Source organism: Euleptes europaea, chromosome 1, assembly GCF_029931775.1.
Source record: "Euleptes europaea isolate rEulEur1 chromosome 1, rEulEur1.hap1, whole genome shotgun sequence".
NCBI classification, from domain to species: domain Eukaryota; kingdom Metazoa; phylum Chordata; class Lepidosauria; order Squamata; family Sphaerodactylidae; genus Euleptes; species Euleptes europaea.
In genome coordinates, this window is record NC_079312.1 from 35,074,717 (window position 1) to 35,090,393 (window position 15,677).

At 42.0% G+C, this 15,677-nt stretch overlaps 1 protein-coding gene across 18 annotated transcripts in view; it reads right to left on the reverse strand.

Annotated features, from left to right (window-relative positions):
• Nucleotides 1-2,825: 2,825 nt before the first annotated feature.
• Nucleotides 2,826-15,677, reverse strand: part of CADPS (calcium dependent secretion activator) — a 460,327-nt gene continuing 447,475 nt past the window's right edge. For all 18 annotated transcript variants that reach the window (XM_056867190.1, XM_056867189.1, XM_056867199.1 and 15 more), the window contains 2 exons: nucleotides 7,281-7,385; nucleotides 2,826-4,152 (listed from right to left, as the gene is read on the reverse strand). In XM_056867190.1, the coding sequence (XP_056723168.1) occupies nucleotides 3,973-4,152; nucleotides 7,281-7,385 (285 nt within the window). In that variant the 3' untranslated portion in view covers nucleotides 2,826-3,972. The remainder of the gene's footprint in view (nucleotides 4,153-7,280; nucleotides 7,386-15,677) is intronic.

Consider the following 15,677-nt stretch of genomic DNA (forward strand, 5'->3'; position numbering starts at 1 on the left):
AGGGCGGGGGAGCCAACGCCTGGCCCTTCCAAGGCCTGAACAGGGGACTCTTCCGACCTTCCCAACTCTGTGTGTGTGTGTGTGTGTGGAGGGGCTTGGAAATAGGGTTGCCACCAGCGGGAGGTTTTTGGGACAGAGCCTGAGGAAGTCGGGGTTTGGGGAGGGGAGGGACTTCAATGCCATAGAGCCCAATGGTCAAAGCTGCCATTTTCTTCAGGGGAACTGATCTCTATTGGCTGGAGATTCGTTGTAATAGCAGGAGATCTCCAGCTGTTACCTGGAGATTGGCAACCCTACTTGGAAAAAGAAGCCAACTCAGCAGGCAGGCCCCCTCTTCCTCCCTTGGGGGCGGGGCCAGTGGCCTAGGGGTGGGTAGGGCCCTTTTTTCTGTACCAGTCTGCCCATGGCTCAGGAGTTTACATACTGTGCAATTCAGATTCTAAGTCTAGGTCTACTAACAGCTGTTAGGCATAATAACAACATGAAACCTCCATGATCAGAGGTAGTACATCTGAATACAATATGCTGGAGGTAAACGACTGGTGGGGGGGAGTGGTATTGCAGTCAAAGCCTGCCTGTGGGCTTCCCAAAGCTGGTGAAAAAGAACTGACCATGCAAAATTTGGCCCTTAAACTAGGGGATCATGGAACCTTCGTGGACAACAGTAATGTGGGATGGCAGATGTGGTAAGGAGGGGAATTGGCCAGAACTGAGTGAAATAGGTGGCCAGATCCAACCTAGTGTTTCTCAGTCAGCCTTCAGTCTGGGTTTCTGATAATTGATAACCTCGAGAATAGTGATGGGAATTTACTGGTTTCGAAAATGAAGTTGTTGAGCACAAAATGCTTGGCTGTATTCTGAATCGAGCATTATTCTGACCAAATGCTCTTCCCTTATTCAGAATATAAAATGAGATTCTGAGCATGTGCTGCGATCATTTGGCATACCAAAACCCCTCACTCTTGCTGAAACTCTTGGTGATTGCTGTGAACAGCAACACCAGATGTCTTGTAGGTATGCTTGCTAGTGTTAAACTAATTCTTACACTCAAGGAAACTTCTGTCCATTTAACCACCATTAAGCATCCTTTGGTTTTGTGAGTACCTTCTCAGTATGAGTAATGTCCTTTATTTTTTGCTAACATTTAATTTGACTGCTGTCCCCCATACAAACACTGGAGTATAAATATTTTAACAAATAAACTTTGTTCAGTGGAGCGATAGGATAGGGATAGGGTCCAGCCTATCTTTAATTTTCACTAACTCAGGTTTACTCAGAAAGGTGTCCCAGCATTTAGTGGGATTCACATTAAGGAATGTGTGCTCGGATTATAGTAATATAGCACAATCCTAAATGTGTTTACTCAGAAGAAAATCCCGCAGAGTTCAATGGGATTTACTGGTTCTTATTTTGGTAGTGCTGCACAAGCAGCAGGCTCCATTGGCTGTCAGGCCAGGCTGTTTCTGTGGGCCATTAGAATCATAGATTCAGAGTTGAAAGGGACACCAGGGTCATCTAGTCCAACCCCCTGCACAGTGCAGGAATTTCACAACTACCTCCCCCACACTCCCCAGTGACCCCTACTCCATGCCCAGAAGATGGCCAAGATGCCCCCCCTCTCATGATCTGCCTAAGGTTATAGAATCAGCATTGCTGACAGATGGCCATCTAGCCTCTGCTTAAAAACCTCCAGGGAAGGAGCGCTTACCACCTCCTGAGGAAGCCTCTTCCATTGAGGAACCGCTCTAACTTGTCAAGTTGCTGACCTGCCTGTATATGTGTTTTAAGTCAGGAAATAAGGATGCGATGAGGAGAGGCTAGCGGTAGGGCATGTAGTGTAGCAGTGGACTTTAATCTGGTGAACCGGGTTGGTTTCGCCACTCCTACACATGAAGCCTAGGGTTGCCAAACTCCAGGTAGTAGCTGGAGATCTCCTGCTGTTACAACTGATCTCCAGCCGATAGAGATCAGTTCACCTGGAGAAAACGGCCACTCTGGCAATTGGCATTGAAGTCCCTCCCCAAACCATGCCCTCCTCAGTTTCCGCCCCCAAAACCTCCTGCTGGTGGTGAAGAGGGACCTGGCAACCCTAATGAAACCAGCTGGCTGACCTTGGGCTAGTTACAGTTCTCTCTGAACTCTCCCAACCCCACCTACCTCTCAAGGTGGGGAGAGGAAGGGAAGGTGATTGTAAGCTGGTTTGATTCTCCTTAAAAGGTAGAGAAAGTCGGCATATAAAAGCCAACTCTTCTTCTCCTCCTCCTCCTCCGCTTGCTAACATTTCAAATTAATGGCTTGGCATTGGCTGTCAGTTAAAGGATCTCAGATTACACTGCTTGAGAGACCCCTTTCAGAGACCTTGGAGAACTGCTGCCAGTCACACTAGGCAATACTTGGCTAGCAGGATCCATGTTTTGTTGTATAAATCTACATGTCGGCCTTGATTAGTAGTGTTTATTGACAGTTCGTGGCACCAGTCGGCCTTCATATTAGCCTTTTGCTAACTGTAGCTGCCTTTGATATCTTTTCACATCTCAGCTGCCTGAATTATTTCTTCTCTGACTGAGAGGCTTCCTGAGACAAAGAGTGAAAATCCCTCTCTTGTGGCCTGATCCTGTTCAGGTGCGGTGAGGCTTACTCTCAAGCAAGTGTGAGAAGAGTCACAGCCACAAGTGATCTAATGTATGATTGCAGGACTGAGAATGCCTCTACAGCCCAGACTTTTGTGAGTAAATTAGAAAATAACCCCTTTAATTAACAAACTATAAAAACATCCACGTGAAAAGAAAATTCCTTTATTCTAGAAGGAGGGGGGTGTCTCTTACAGTTTTTTTTTAAATTTGCTCTTATTTTGTATTTTCTCTCTCTTTCTAAGGCAGACATAAAAAGACTCCAGTGTTTATTCTTAGGACATCTGAATAGTTATTTATTGAGAAGCCACAGTTCTCACACTTTTACAACTGTCGGCTTGTATAAGGCAAAAAAGCAAGATGGATCCACTATTTTACACATAAAAGAAAAGCTTCCAGAAGGGAATTGTGGGGGGCGGGCGGAGAACCCAAGGACATGCAAGTTACTGGTCCAAATGCAATGTACATGACAAGATATAAAAACCATTGTGAAAACAAAAGGAAATTTAAATTATGGTTACAATCTACCCAAAGAAATCTTCAGATATCGTTGTTATTATTATTGTTATTGTTATCTCATTATAAACACATCTGTATAGTCTAAGATTGTAATTAAAGTTGTTCTTTTTACAAACACAGTTATCGGAACTCAGAACAAAAAGTGTAACATTGAGATAGTGGAAGAGATGTTGACATACAACAACTGCTCTGGATGAGAACGTGGACAAGGTGATCGGAGTCAACCTGCTGTGGCAAGATGATTGACTATTATGGTATGTCACTTCTACAAAGTTAGCCGTATATATTGGAGGGAAGGTGCTTTGGGGTATATTCAGTAGGAATAATTCTGACTTCTGGTTTATCATCTGTCCCCAAAATATACCAAAAAAAAAAGTCATTTGTAGCCACCTCGCTCTGTTTCGAAGCAGTTGGCATCCACAGGAGAGAAACAAAGATATGAAAGTACTTGTTTCACTTGTCTTCACAACAATTTACCATCAATGTATATACAGTACATTAATGAAGCATCATTTTTTACTTTAATTATAACAGGGACACACCTAGCATGTTTTCTATGCAGATTTTTTTTCCATTAACAGTTTTTAAACAATGGTGCTCCATATTGCTTATGAACATATAGATATGAAATTAGGAAACTCAATGAGTCGAAACAGAGGTGCTAAATCTTAAGTACCACACAGCTAAAATGGCAATTGTATTGGTAGACTTTCCATGGGCATTTAGAGCGGACAGAAAATTTCCTAATGCGGCTAACTGAATTAACAGACTAGATACATGCACTGGTTTCCAGGCTACATCCAAGTTTTTTTGGGGGGAGGGGCTAATCATCCTCTTCATCTTCTTCATCGCTGTCTTTCATGGTGATCCCCTGAAGACCTCCTCCTTCACTGACTGAGGCTGTGGCTTCTTCTACAGTCAGCCGGTTTCGCACTGTGTCATAGGTTTTGCTGTTCAAGGTAGAATCCAGAACGCCTTGCAATCGAAAATCTCTATATGTTTTCTAGGGAGGAGACGTTCACATTGTGAGGAAAAGGGGTAGGTATTAAGAAAGGAAACAAAATTGAGATTAATGTCACTAAGCCTATTTATAGGATTTCTTCTTTTCACAAATAGGACTTTGCCCCACAAGAGCCTTCCAGTGCAATCCTTAAATGAGCTACACCCTTCTCAGCCAATTGACTTCAGTTGACTTAGAAGGACATAACTCCGCTTAGGATCATGATTTTTAACTCACTTTTCCTAGAGTAGGACTGCTGAAATCAAGTGATGAATACTTGGAAGATTATAACATTGTACTTCTGAATACAAGTAGACACTGGACTCAGTGGTCAAATCTTGGCTTCTTAACAGATATTTGGTTTAGTGCCATTTGTCTGTAGAGAAGTGGAAGGGAACTGAGGGGCTCTGAATCCAAGCCCCTTCTCAACAGGAAGTGATAAAACATTTTACCAATGGGTCAATCCAGTTAAGGGCATACACATGCAGAAGAAGCCTTTGGTGTGAACATCTCTAGCTGGAGAAGAAACCTCATGCACAAATGAGTGGTGTTGAAGCCATTTTAGAACATGGTATTTTTTTATATATAACAAGGAAGTTTTAATCACCAATTTAAGAAATACATGGCAATACATGAGAGGGGCTGTGGCTCGGTGGTAGAGCCTCTGCTTGGCATGCAGAAGGTCCCAGGTTCAATCCCCGGCATCTCCAGTTAAAGAGACTAGGCAAGTAGGTGATGTGAAAGACCTACCTGAGACCTTGGAGAGCAGCTGCGGGTCTGAGTAGACAATACTGACTTTGATGGACCAAGGGTCTGATTCAGTAGAAGGCAGCTTCATGTGTGTTCATGTGAGATCTCTTAAGTTCCAACCCTAGCACTAGGAATTTCCAAAAATTTTAACCACTGTGCCCAGAAGTGTGTTCAATATATATAGTTATAGATGGCAGACACACACAAAATGTACCTAAACCCTCTAACTCAGGGGTCCTCAGCTTGCTGGCCAAGGGTGCCGTGGCACTCACTGACACCTTTCCTGGAACCCACCAAGTGTTTTTAGAAAGTAGGCAGGGCCAGATGACATTTTTGCCCTGGAGGGCTTCTGATTGGCCTCTGGAGGTTTGATTGGCTGAGCAGCTTTCCAATGGCCAATCAAAAGCCCTGCTGGGAAAATAGCCCCACCTGGCCCCGCCCACTCTCTAAAAACACTTGGTGGGCGCCCACGGGCACCACACTGGGGCACCGAACTCTGACTCGCCAACCCTCCTCCACTCCAGGTCTCTTGCATTGTCATTATGAGACCAATACAGGCAGCAAATCCCACGTTAGTCTTGTAGTGTGTAGTCCTGCCCACACTTGAATTCAGACAGGCAGGGTTTTTTTTTTTTTTGCTGCATGGAAAGTGAATTAGAAAACAGTTTGCTAGCATTTGATTAGATTTAGAGCTTTTTGATGTTACAGAATACAATTACTGGCAAAAAAAAGCAAGTATTAGTAAAATCCTTGTGCCGTTTAACACCAAGAAACAGTTTAACGGTGTTTTGGATAGCTAGTATGCCTTGAGAAATTGTTAATTTTTTTAGCGGCTACATAGCAGTAATAGCATAAAAGACATCTGCCATGCTTTTCAGTGCCCCCCAACTAACACATAATAATAATGTGCTGATACCTATTGCGTATATTTATGAAAATTAAAAGCTCCTTCAGTAATTTATTCATGCCTTGATTTTTAGAGTTCACAGTTTTACTGTTTTAATCCTCTTCGGCAAAAAGTATTGCGGAGAACCAAAAATGATCAAATATGTATTTACCTCCTCCTGTGATCTTATTATTTCATGTAAGGCACTGAGATTTCGCACTGAAATAATTATCATGTGTCCAATACACACACACACACGAGAAAAAAGGCTACAGTCAGGTTACATTATTTCACCTGTGCAGTCATGTCTGAAAGATTGCAACCCCCCATTGCAAAAGAAATTATTTCCGTTACCTAAATAAGTTATTCTAATATGCTTTTCTTACGGTAATTGCAAAGGCACTGAAACTTGAATTAGAAAAGTAAGGACTGCCCCTTGAATCACTTTTACAAATGTGAAAATCCAAAAGAAAATGTAGTAATTGACATCAGCAACAGTGTGAGGATAATAGAAGTCGATCTGCTTTTTATACATAATGGACAATGTCGTACCCTGTACGCATACACAGAGTACATACAGTAAGCAGTATCAAACACACGGTGCTATCGCGTGATTATGGAATTCAATTATTCAGTTGCAATGTCTGAGAAAGCCAAATGTGTCAGTAGTGCAGAGATAGTAATCATGGATCCATGCTTACTAATCATTTAATACTTTGGGCATATTTTACCTGAACATTTGGGTTTTGCTGCACTCCCTCAGGCAATATTTAACACTTCTGAAAACCTATTTTAGAGAAGACATGCAGACCCAGGGGGATGGGTAGCCTGGAGTTCTATAGAGAGGTACTAATCCCATCTCTGTTTAATTTTGTTAGGTTCAGAGCTATATGGGGATCTGGTGGAGGGAAAGTAAAAAGGCATCAGGCAATGGGATGGAGAGTCACAACAGAGGTAAAGAGAGAGCTGGTATGACCCTTGATCCAGCAAAGTCAGAAGCAAAAACTTCACATGAACACACGAAGCTGCCTTATACTGAATCAGACCCTCAGTCTATCAAAGTCAGTATTGTCTACTCAGACTGGCAGCGGCTCTCCAGGGTCTCAGGCAGGGGTCTTTCACATCACCTAACTGCCTAGTCCCTTTAACTGGAGATGCTGGGGATTGAACCTGGGACCTTCTGCATGCCAAGCAGATGCTCTATCCCTGAGCCACAGCTCTTCACTTTCTCTGAAGGTGTCCTGAACAAATGCAAGGGTATACCACTATAATTACTTGGCTGCTTGGGGAAAGGTGTATCTGGTGGTAGCCATCCCTCATTGTGTACACATGAATGTCACATAGCTATATATATTTGTATTTTGTAAAAACATATATAAATGTTTACTTCCCAAGAATACCAGTAGAATCCAGTAGAATTTGTGATTTTTCATTACTTTTTTAAAAACTTCTTGTTTCTCCTTTGAGAAATGAAATAGCACATAAAAACACTTACCTTTACTATCCTAATAAGGGTTTTTAGTTGATAGATGTGAAGCTGTAGGTCCATGCGGTCTGTCAGCCAGGTGCAAACAATGTTCATGGTGCTGGTGTACCATTGCTGCAAGAGAAGTGAGAGTTTTCCAAGGAACATGCCAAACATCATGCACATTATGCGTCATGTTCAAACCTAGTCCACATTCACATCCGCTCAGGTTTGATTTTTGTTTTTCTTTGGTTTTCTGGCCCATTGATGGAAATAGGACTATGGAAAGAATGAACTCAGAGAGAATCTGGACTTCCAGCTTGGCACACATTGTTGTTTCAGTACCTGATCAAGAATCGGTGCTAGATTCCTCCTCCCCTTAAATTTTTATCATGGACCATTTCTTTCTGTGATGCTTTGTAGTGCATCATTTTAACCCCCACTTCCATCCACCATGTGTCGCTCGCCAAAGTCACCCTGTTGGGCAGCTAGCAGAATATGGGAACCCGAAACTACCCTCTGGCTGGCTCTATTCAGTCATCGTTGTCTTTCCTTCCAAATCCTTAAAGACGGCAGTGGAATAGAGCAAATGATCTCACTTCCAACTGCTGAGTCACGGTCACCCTTGAGGACTTTGGTTTGGCTTCACACCAGCCAGTTTCCCTTGCAGCTGGGACACTTCAGATTCCCATCCGGGCAAAGCAGGAAGTTTACGGTGGGCAGAAGGATTGCAGACTCATTGCTTATATGGCCATAAATAGCATTTGGGAATATGGGAGCTAAGTGTCCAAATGTTGGTTCAAAAAAGTAAGTTCTGGAGACATTTTAGCTCTCAAACTCATTTTGCCCTATTTTTTGGGTTATAATTAGAAAATAAGAAAATAAAAATGTGACCTGTGTCGAGTGCACATCTGCACATACCCACTCTCAAGGAAGAATAATGTGCTTGAGTACCTAGAATCATAGACTCATAGAGCTGGAAGGGACCACGAGGGTCATCTAGTCCAGGGCTTCTTAAACTTTTTCCACTCGCAATCCCTTTTCGCCTGAGAAATTTTGACATGACCTCAGGTATATAGGTATATAAAATAGGTACACAAATCAAACATTTACTGATAATAAATAATAAAGAAACCTATTACTGTTGCCAAAATTTTCACGACCCGCACATTCAGTTATGCGACCCTATATGGGATTGCGATCCACAGTTTAAAAAGCTTTGATCTAGTCCAACCCCCTGCACAATGCAGGAATTTTTCAACTACTTCCCCCACACCCCCAGTGACCCCTACTCCATGCCAAGAAGATGGCCAAGATGCCCTCCCTGTCACGATCTGCCTAAGGCCATAGAATCAGCATTGCTGACAGATGGCCATCTAGCCTCTACTTAAAAACCTCCAGGGAAGGAGCGCTTACCACCTGCCGAGGAAGCCTGTTCCGCTGTAACTGTTAGAAAATTCTTCTTAATATCTAGACGGAAATTCTTTTGATTTAATTTCAACCCATTGGTTCTGGTCTGACCTTCTGAGGCAACGGAAAACAACTCGGCACCCTCCTCTATATGACAGCCCTTCAAGTACTTGAAGATGGTTATCATATCACCTCTTAGTCTTCTCCTCTTCATGTTAAACATACCCAGCTCCTTCAACCTTTCCTCATAGGACTTGGTCTCCAGACCCCTCATCATCTTTATTGCCCTCCTCTGGGCATGTTCCATCTTGTCTACATCCTTCTTAAATTGCGTTGTCCCAAACTGAACACAGTACTCTAGGTGAGGTCTAACCAGAGCTGAGTAAAGCGATACCATCACTTTGTGTGATCTAACCAGAGGAAAGTGATACCGTTACCTGCGCAACCCGTGCATTCTATGATGTGGACCCACACCATGATGTGGTGGTTCTTGGTCTTAGAACCTACATCTCTGCTGAACACTGAAAACCTGTTGGGGGCAGTAGTAGGCAGGGGATGGGTGCTCAACTCTTCCACTGCCCCCCTCCTTTCCTTCGCACTCCCCTCCCCCAGATGCTTTTCCACTGCCAGGCATCTCTGACATGTTTCTGCAGCAGCTGTGGGAGGGGAGTACAGGTCAGAAGTGATGTTTGGAAGATGTACTCCTCTACTGCCAGCGGCTCTGCTCGCCCTCCCCTGCTTTTCAAATCTAATTTGGCGTACGGTTTTGCTTGTCGACACTCCATGGTGGTGAGGAAGTGAGACAAGTTCATAGAATCGTACTGGTTTTGGCACCCTCCGATTGAGGATGGCTGACTTTTTTCCCTGCTGACAAGCCTCCTCATACCTTCAAAGCTGCAAGAGAAGCACCTTCATCCCGGGAAAAGGTTCAGTTGCTCGATACCTGCTTGCCTCTCGGCTGTTCAGCTGGCTTGTCACTGGTGCGGGGTGAGATCGGCTAGTGAGCCCTGGCCGTGGACTTCCTTTTTTGAGTAGTGCCGCAGAACTTCCTTGGCTGCCAAGTTCACAACAGGATCCCTGGGGCAGCTGAGTAGGGTTTTGACAGCTTATGTCGTCCGGCAGTTCTCCACTTTCCTTATTAGACTTGCACACCCATTCAGGAGGGTGAGTTTTTCGCGCTGTAACTTACTCTAAATTACTCAGCTCTGCCTTTTTTCAGACTGTCACATGCAGAATGTCCCCTTTCTCTCAGAGGCTTTTGGGCACAGGCTGCCTCATAAATATTTATCGTTTGGGCTTTGCATCCCAAGGTATTGAGGGCCTCCTGCTTAATACATGCCACTTGTTCTTTTCCACCCACATAACCCCGTGGCCTTTTCAGTCTCGAGGACAGCTAAAGTGATGCAAGTTGCCCATGGCCACAAAGATTTTCAGGGATTAAAGCGATCACCATGTTTTCTTTCCTGCTCTTTGGCGTTTATCTTGAATGTATTCGGCTTGGACGAACTGGTGGTACTTCTAAAGACTTTCGAGCTTTTCCTCCGTTCATAGTAAAATACTATTTATATAACTTTGTTGCCTGATACACTTTTCAAGTTTGAACACAGAAGATCCCTGTCAAAATTAATTTCTTGGTGAATTATAGTAGTTAAATCTGTGGCATTAAAATGTGCAGCTACAGTAATAGGCACATGAGTGTAAGGAGTGATATAATACATACTAGACAAAGACTAGGTCCTGGTTTTGATTGTTAAGTGCCCCAAATGCCTCGGTAATATGGCACTTGATGGACCACCTTCCGTATGAATTTGCTTAGTCTTTAAAATCTGCATCAGAGGACTTCTCTGTGCATGCCCCCCCCCCCGGCTTTCGTGGTCAGGCAATGGCAACCTGAGAGACAGCCTTTGCAGAGGAATACCTTAAGTGATTAGTAGGCCATTTTCTAAATCAGTTTTAAAACTGTTCTGCAAAATGTGGATGGATTGATGTTTATATTGTTTTTTTTTTTTATAAATTTTTATTGATTTTTTAAAGCTATAAATTCTCCATAATTTTGACAACAGCGTAAAAATAATATCACAATCGCAATTATATTGATTGTTGTCTTAATTACCATTAAACATAAAAAATATGACAACTTCCCCATCACCTCCATCTACCTCTTAATAAAGTATTATTAGCCTTCGTTAACATATACTGATCCTAGCATTAATTTCATTCTAAAGTTTCATGTTTTATAAAGTTTTACATTCTGGATCACAATAAAAAGTAGCCTTCCATTATTCCCAGATCTTGTACATTATCACAATGATTCCTTCAATACTCCCCTTTTCCCCAGTTTCTCCAACTCCACCAGTTCTAGCGTTAAAATGATTTAATCCCTTTATTCTGAAACCTTTGTCCCTTTCCATTTAACATAAATTTAAAATAGCCATGCCACCCGTCCACACTGTCAAAGCCTTCCAATCCAGCAATCATATTTAAGTCAATCCTTTAACCATGGTCTAATACTTCCTTCTGTAACTGAAATAAGTCAGTCAGGTATGGGAACAAGATTTCTTTGTTTTCTCTCATTTCCTCAGGCAAGGTGCATATCCAAAAATAATTCTTTCTGGGCTTAATCCCCATCGTGGCTTCAATCTGTGTTCCTTGATCTGCTCTCTTCTTCCTTGTATCCACACGTCCTTCCATGTCTTTTTTAAATGAAAAGTCCATTTCTTGTATGTCTGGTCTCTTTGTCGCCGGCTGGTTACTTTCTTGAACTTCTGTCTTCTTCTTTATATCCTGATATTCTTCCGTGACTTTTTGGGCAGAAGAATCCATTGCTTGTATATCCATATTTGTAGTCATCATTTGAATTTTCAAGACTTTTATGTCTTCTGTAACCAGATTCAACTTCTGATTACATACCAGTGATGATTGGTCAAGAGTCATCATCACTGAAATCAATTGAGCCATCTGTGTAGAAATCTGTTTTAATTGTTTAATTGTCGCCTCAGAATATTTAGCAAACATGTCCTGTACTTTTTTTTCCATGATTGAATTCAGTAGAATTCCCTTTGATTTCATAAGAGCAGGGCTATGTATTTAGCCAGATCAGGGAGAGGCTCCAGAGTATGTAACTTTATTAAACATTTGATGGTCATCTAGCAGGAGTCCAGCATGTAGTTAATAGAGAATACTTTATTGTCCAACTTAATATCTTTTTCGGGTTGAAAAAATAAGTATTTAAACTTAAAAAAACTTTTTAAAGTTAAAAATACCAACGAGTTTTACCAGACGCTCTAGATCGGCTGAGCCAGGAAGTATTCCAGGGATTACCTAATCGTAGACCTTCTATCGTCTCTTCTCTATGGTTATTACCTTCAGGAGTGGTTTTGGTGTAACACGAGTAAGACGAATTTCCGGTCTTACGACCTTCTTCCTGTTGATTTGTAGAGCAGTGGAGAGGTAAAGCACAGAGTCTTCCGGTCAAAGGATCCTCTTTGTTGTACACGTGGCTGGAGGACCTTTTTTTCCTCATGTAACTTCTCAAAAGTTCCTCCCTCCCCTTCCTTTAAGAACGCGTCGGATTGGCAGATCTTACATCAATCATTCAAGCTCGTTGTTTTAATTTAAGTTGATCAGTTTGATAAGGCTCCTGCTGCTTTATCTGATGGATCTCATACAACAAAATCATCCAGTTCAATTAAGGGAGAAAAACGGTTACCAGGAATATTTTCTTCAACCCCCTGTTATTCGATGACGCCAGTGAAAGACGAAGGATTCTTATCTACTCACTTGGGCGCCCGGAGGTGAGGCTTTAATCTTAATGTAGTCCTTATGATGTTTATAGGGTGCTGGAGGGTAGAGTCTAAAGCCGAAGTTGCGCGCTGGCGATTTCAATCCCTTCGTGCCCACGGGACCAAACGTCTGAAACTCCGGGGGGCTTATTAAAGCTACCTCAGAGTATTCAGGAGGTCAAACCGCATATATGGCTGCAGGGAATTCCTGCCTCTCAGCCCACTTGCAAGGGCTGGGTTGGGGTGCAATAAAACACCCCAAATCACACGCAAACTTGGATACTCCCCAGGAGCCCCTGGGAAGACGCAGCACTCAGCCCAGCTCAGCACCGGAAGTTTCGATTGATGTTTATATTGTGTTGCCGTATTTTCAGTCGAATCCTAAGGACAGTCACTCCAGTCTAAGCCCATTTATTTTAATGGTCTTAGACTGGAGTAGCTCTGCATAGGATTGCACTGTTAATGCCCTTATCTAAGTCTGTTGGAGTTTGGTTGCTGTTCTGCTGGTTTTATTTATTTGTTCGTATCCTGGTGTTTTATCCTGATGTTGTGATTTTACTGTTCCCTCCTTTGGAGGCCTTTCTCTAAAGTGGCTTATAGATTCTTAAACACAGAAAGGCAGCTTCACACAGGGGATTTTTCATGTTCTGAGCTTCCAGGAGCTTGCATTTGGATCCTTATGGCTGTGGATCTTATTCCACATAAGAAAATTATTTCCTAACAAAACTTCAACCCTTGCAGATGTTAGTGGCAACATTTTTCTCAGAATTTCTCTGTGGTAAGTATGGTTGATCCCTCCTTGTTCAGGAAGATAGAGGATTTCCTACAAAGGCATATTGTACAGGTTACCATGGCCCATTAGGAGCCCCCCTGTGGCATGTTTTGGAAAAGAAGAAGAGTTGGTTTTTATATGCTGACTTTCTCTACCACTTAAGGAAGAATCAAACCGGCTTAGAATGACCTTCCCTTCCCCTCCCCACAACAGACGCCCTGTGAGGTAGGTGGGGATGAGAGAGCTCTAAGAGAGTTGTGACTATCCCAAGGTCACCCAGCTGGCTTCACGTGTAGGAGAGTGGGGAAACAAATCCAGTTCCAGGATGGCAAAGACAGTTAAACCATTTTGTTTGGAATGGGAAAAACAAGAGTAAGATTCAAAGTATTGCAAGATGACAAGAAAAGAGGCGGATTAGCGTTACCAAATCTTAAACTGTACTACCACGCAGCATGTCTAACATGGATTACGGACTGGATTAAACAACCAAAGAACAGAAATATTATACTGGAAAGAGTAGATTGACAATGAGGTTTCCATAAGGTGTTATGGAATTTGAAATCCCACACCCAAGCAGGAAAAATATCAGAAGATTGTGATATCAAGCCAGCACTTTTAAATGTTTGGAATAAGTATAAAAAAAGAATAAGTCCTTCTCCGCCACCAATAATGTCCCCAACGGAAGGACATCTAGACGATGTTGTGCCTAATGTGCCTTACTTAACATCAAGAATTGATGAATTCTGAAGGGGAGATCAAATGTTTTCAAGTTCTCCAAAAAGAATATAAGAATATCAACTGGCTGACATATCTTCAATTAAGATCCTGTCTTAAACAAGATTGTCTAAAAATTGGAGATATAAGAGATCTAACAGAATTTGAAACCATTATAACCAAGAATAATCTGCACCTTTTGGGGAAAATTTATAAGCTGTTACTGAAATACGATTCAGAAACCATACAGGTTAAAACTAATATGATAAAATGGATGCAAAACTTTGGTGAAATGATAACTATGGAAACTTGGGAAAAACTGTGTACGCAAGAACTAAAATACACAGCAAGTCAGGAAGTAAAAGAAAACTGGTATAAGATGTATTACAGATGGTATATTACCCCCAATGTGATTTCCTGTATGGAACAAAAGAACAAGAAGGATGGGGCATGTTGGAAATGCCGGGAGACAGACGGTTCCTTCTTTCATGTTTGGTAGACATGTCCAACTTTACAGGTGTGTTGGAAAAAGATTCGTGGTGAAATACAGACAATGCTCAATCTAAAACTTAGTCTGGACCCAAAAGCTTTTTTGTTAAGTATAACACCATCAGATTTACCAGCGAAATTCAAAGACTTATTCAAATATGCTACAACAGCAGCGAGAGTGGTGTTTGCGAGGAGATGGAGACAAAAGAGCTTACCAGAAGTTGACGAATGGAAAGAAAAGAGGTCAGAATATGTAAATATGACCAAAATGACCTATCTGATGGATCCAGTTGATAAACAATCTGTAGAACAATTCTATGAGAAATGGCTACCATGGCATACTTATATGTCTCTAAATATTTAGACTTAGCCTTATTCCTTTTTATATGAGTAGATGAGTAGATGTTTTCCATATTTAAGATTATATTTGACTTACTTATATAATGAGTAATTTTTTAGAGAAATGATAGCCACGGTACATTTATTGTGTTACTCTTTTTTTACATTAGTGGCTGTCCTTCATGTTCAAGAATACACTCAATACGTTTATCTGATTTTTTATAATCTTTTAATTGAATAAGATTACGATGAAAACTAGTATATCGAACTAACTGTAATAAGTATCAAATTTGTTTTTGGAATGTATAATACCAATCAAAGAAAACACCTCCTATTGCAGATGGAAGTGGATTTTTCCCCTCCTCCCTTTTTTCCTTCTGTACCCTATATAAATATAATAAAAGCATAAAAAAACAGACACCCTGTCAGGTAGGTGGGGCTGAGAGAGTGTGACTAGCCCAAGGTCACCCAGCTGGCTTCATGTGTAGGAGCGGGGAAATAAATCCAGCTCACCAGATTAGCCTCAGCAGCTCATGTGGAGGAGTGAGGAATCAAACCTGGTTCTCCAGATCAGACTCCACCACTCCGTTGTAACATTGTAACACCGTAACATTATAACATTGTCTAACATGTATAATATGGTGCATGATAATACAAAACAGCTTTGAGCAGTAGCTATGAAATAAAGATTGCTCAAGCCAGTAACTGCCGTCTTAGGTAATCTTAAATTGCGCCAGCTTCTGTGGTTATTATGGCAAGGAAAAAAAAAGTCCATGTGATGTTGTGTCAGTGCAGGGGACAAATGATCTTCGTGCTACAAGTAGGCTCTTCATGCTGCATCCTGTAAGCTGCCGCAGGGAGTGCTGCAATTCATAGGATCAGGGGGGTACTGAGCAAACAGGGAAGGCTTAAGGTGATCTG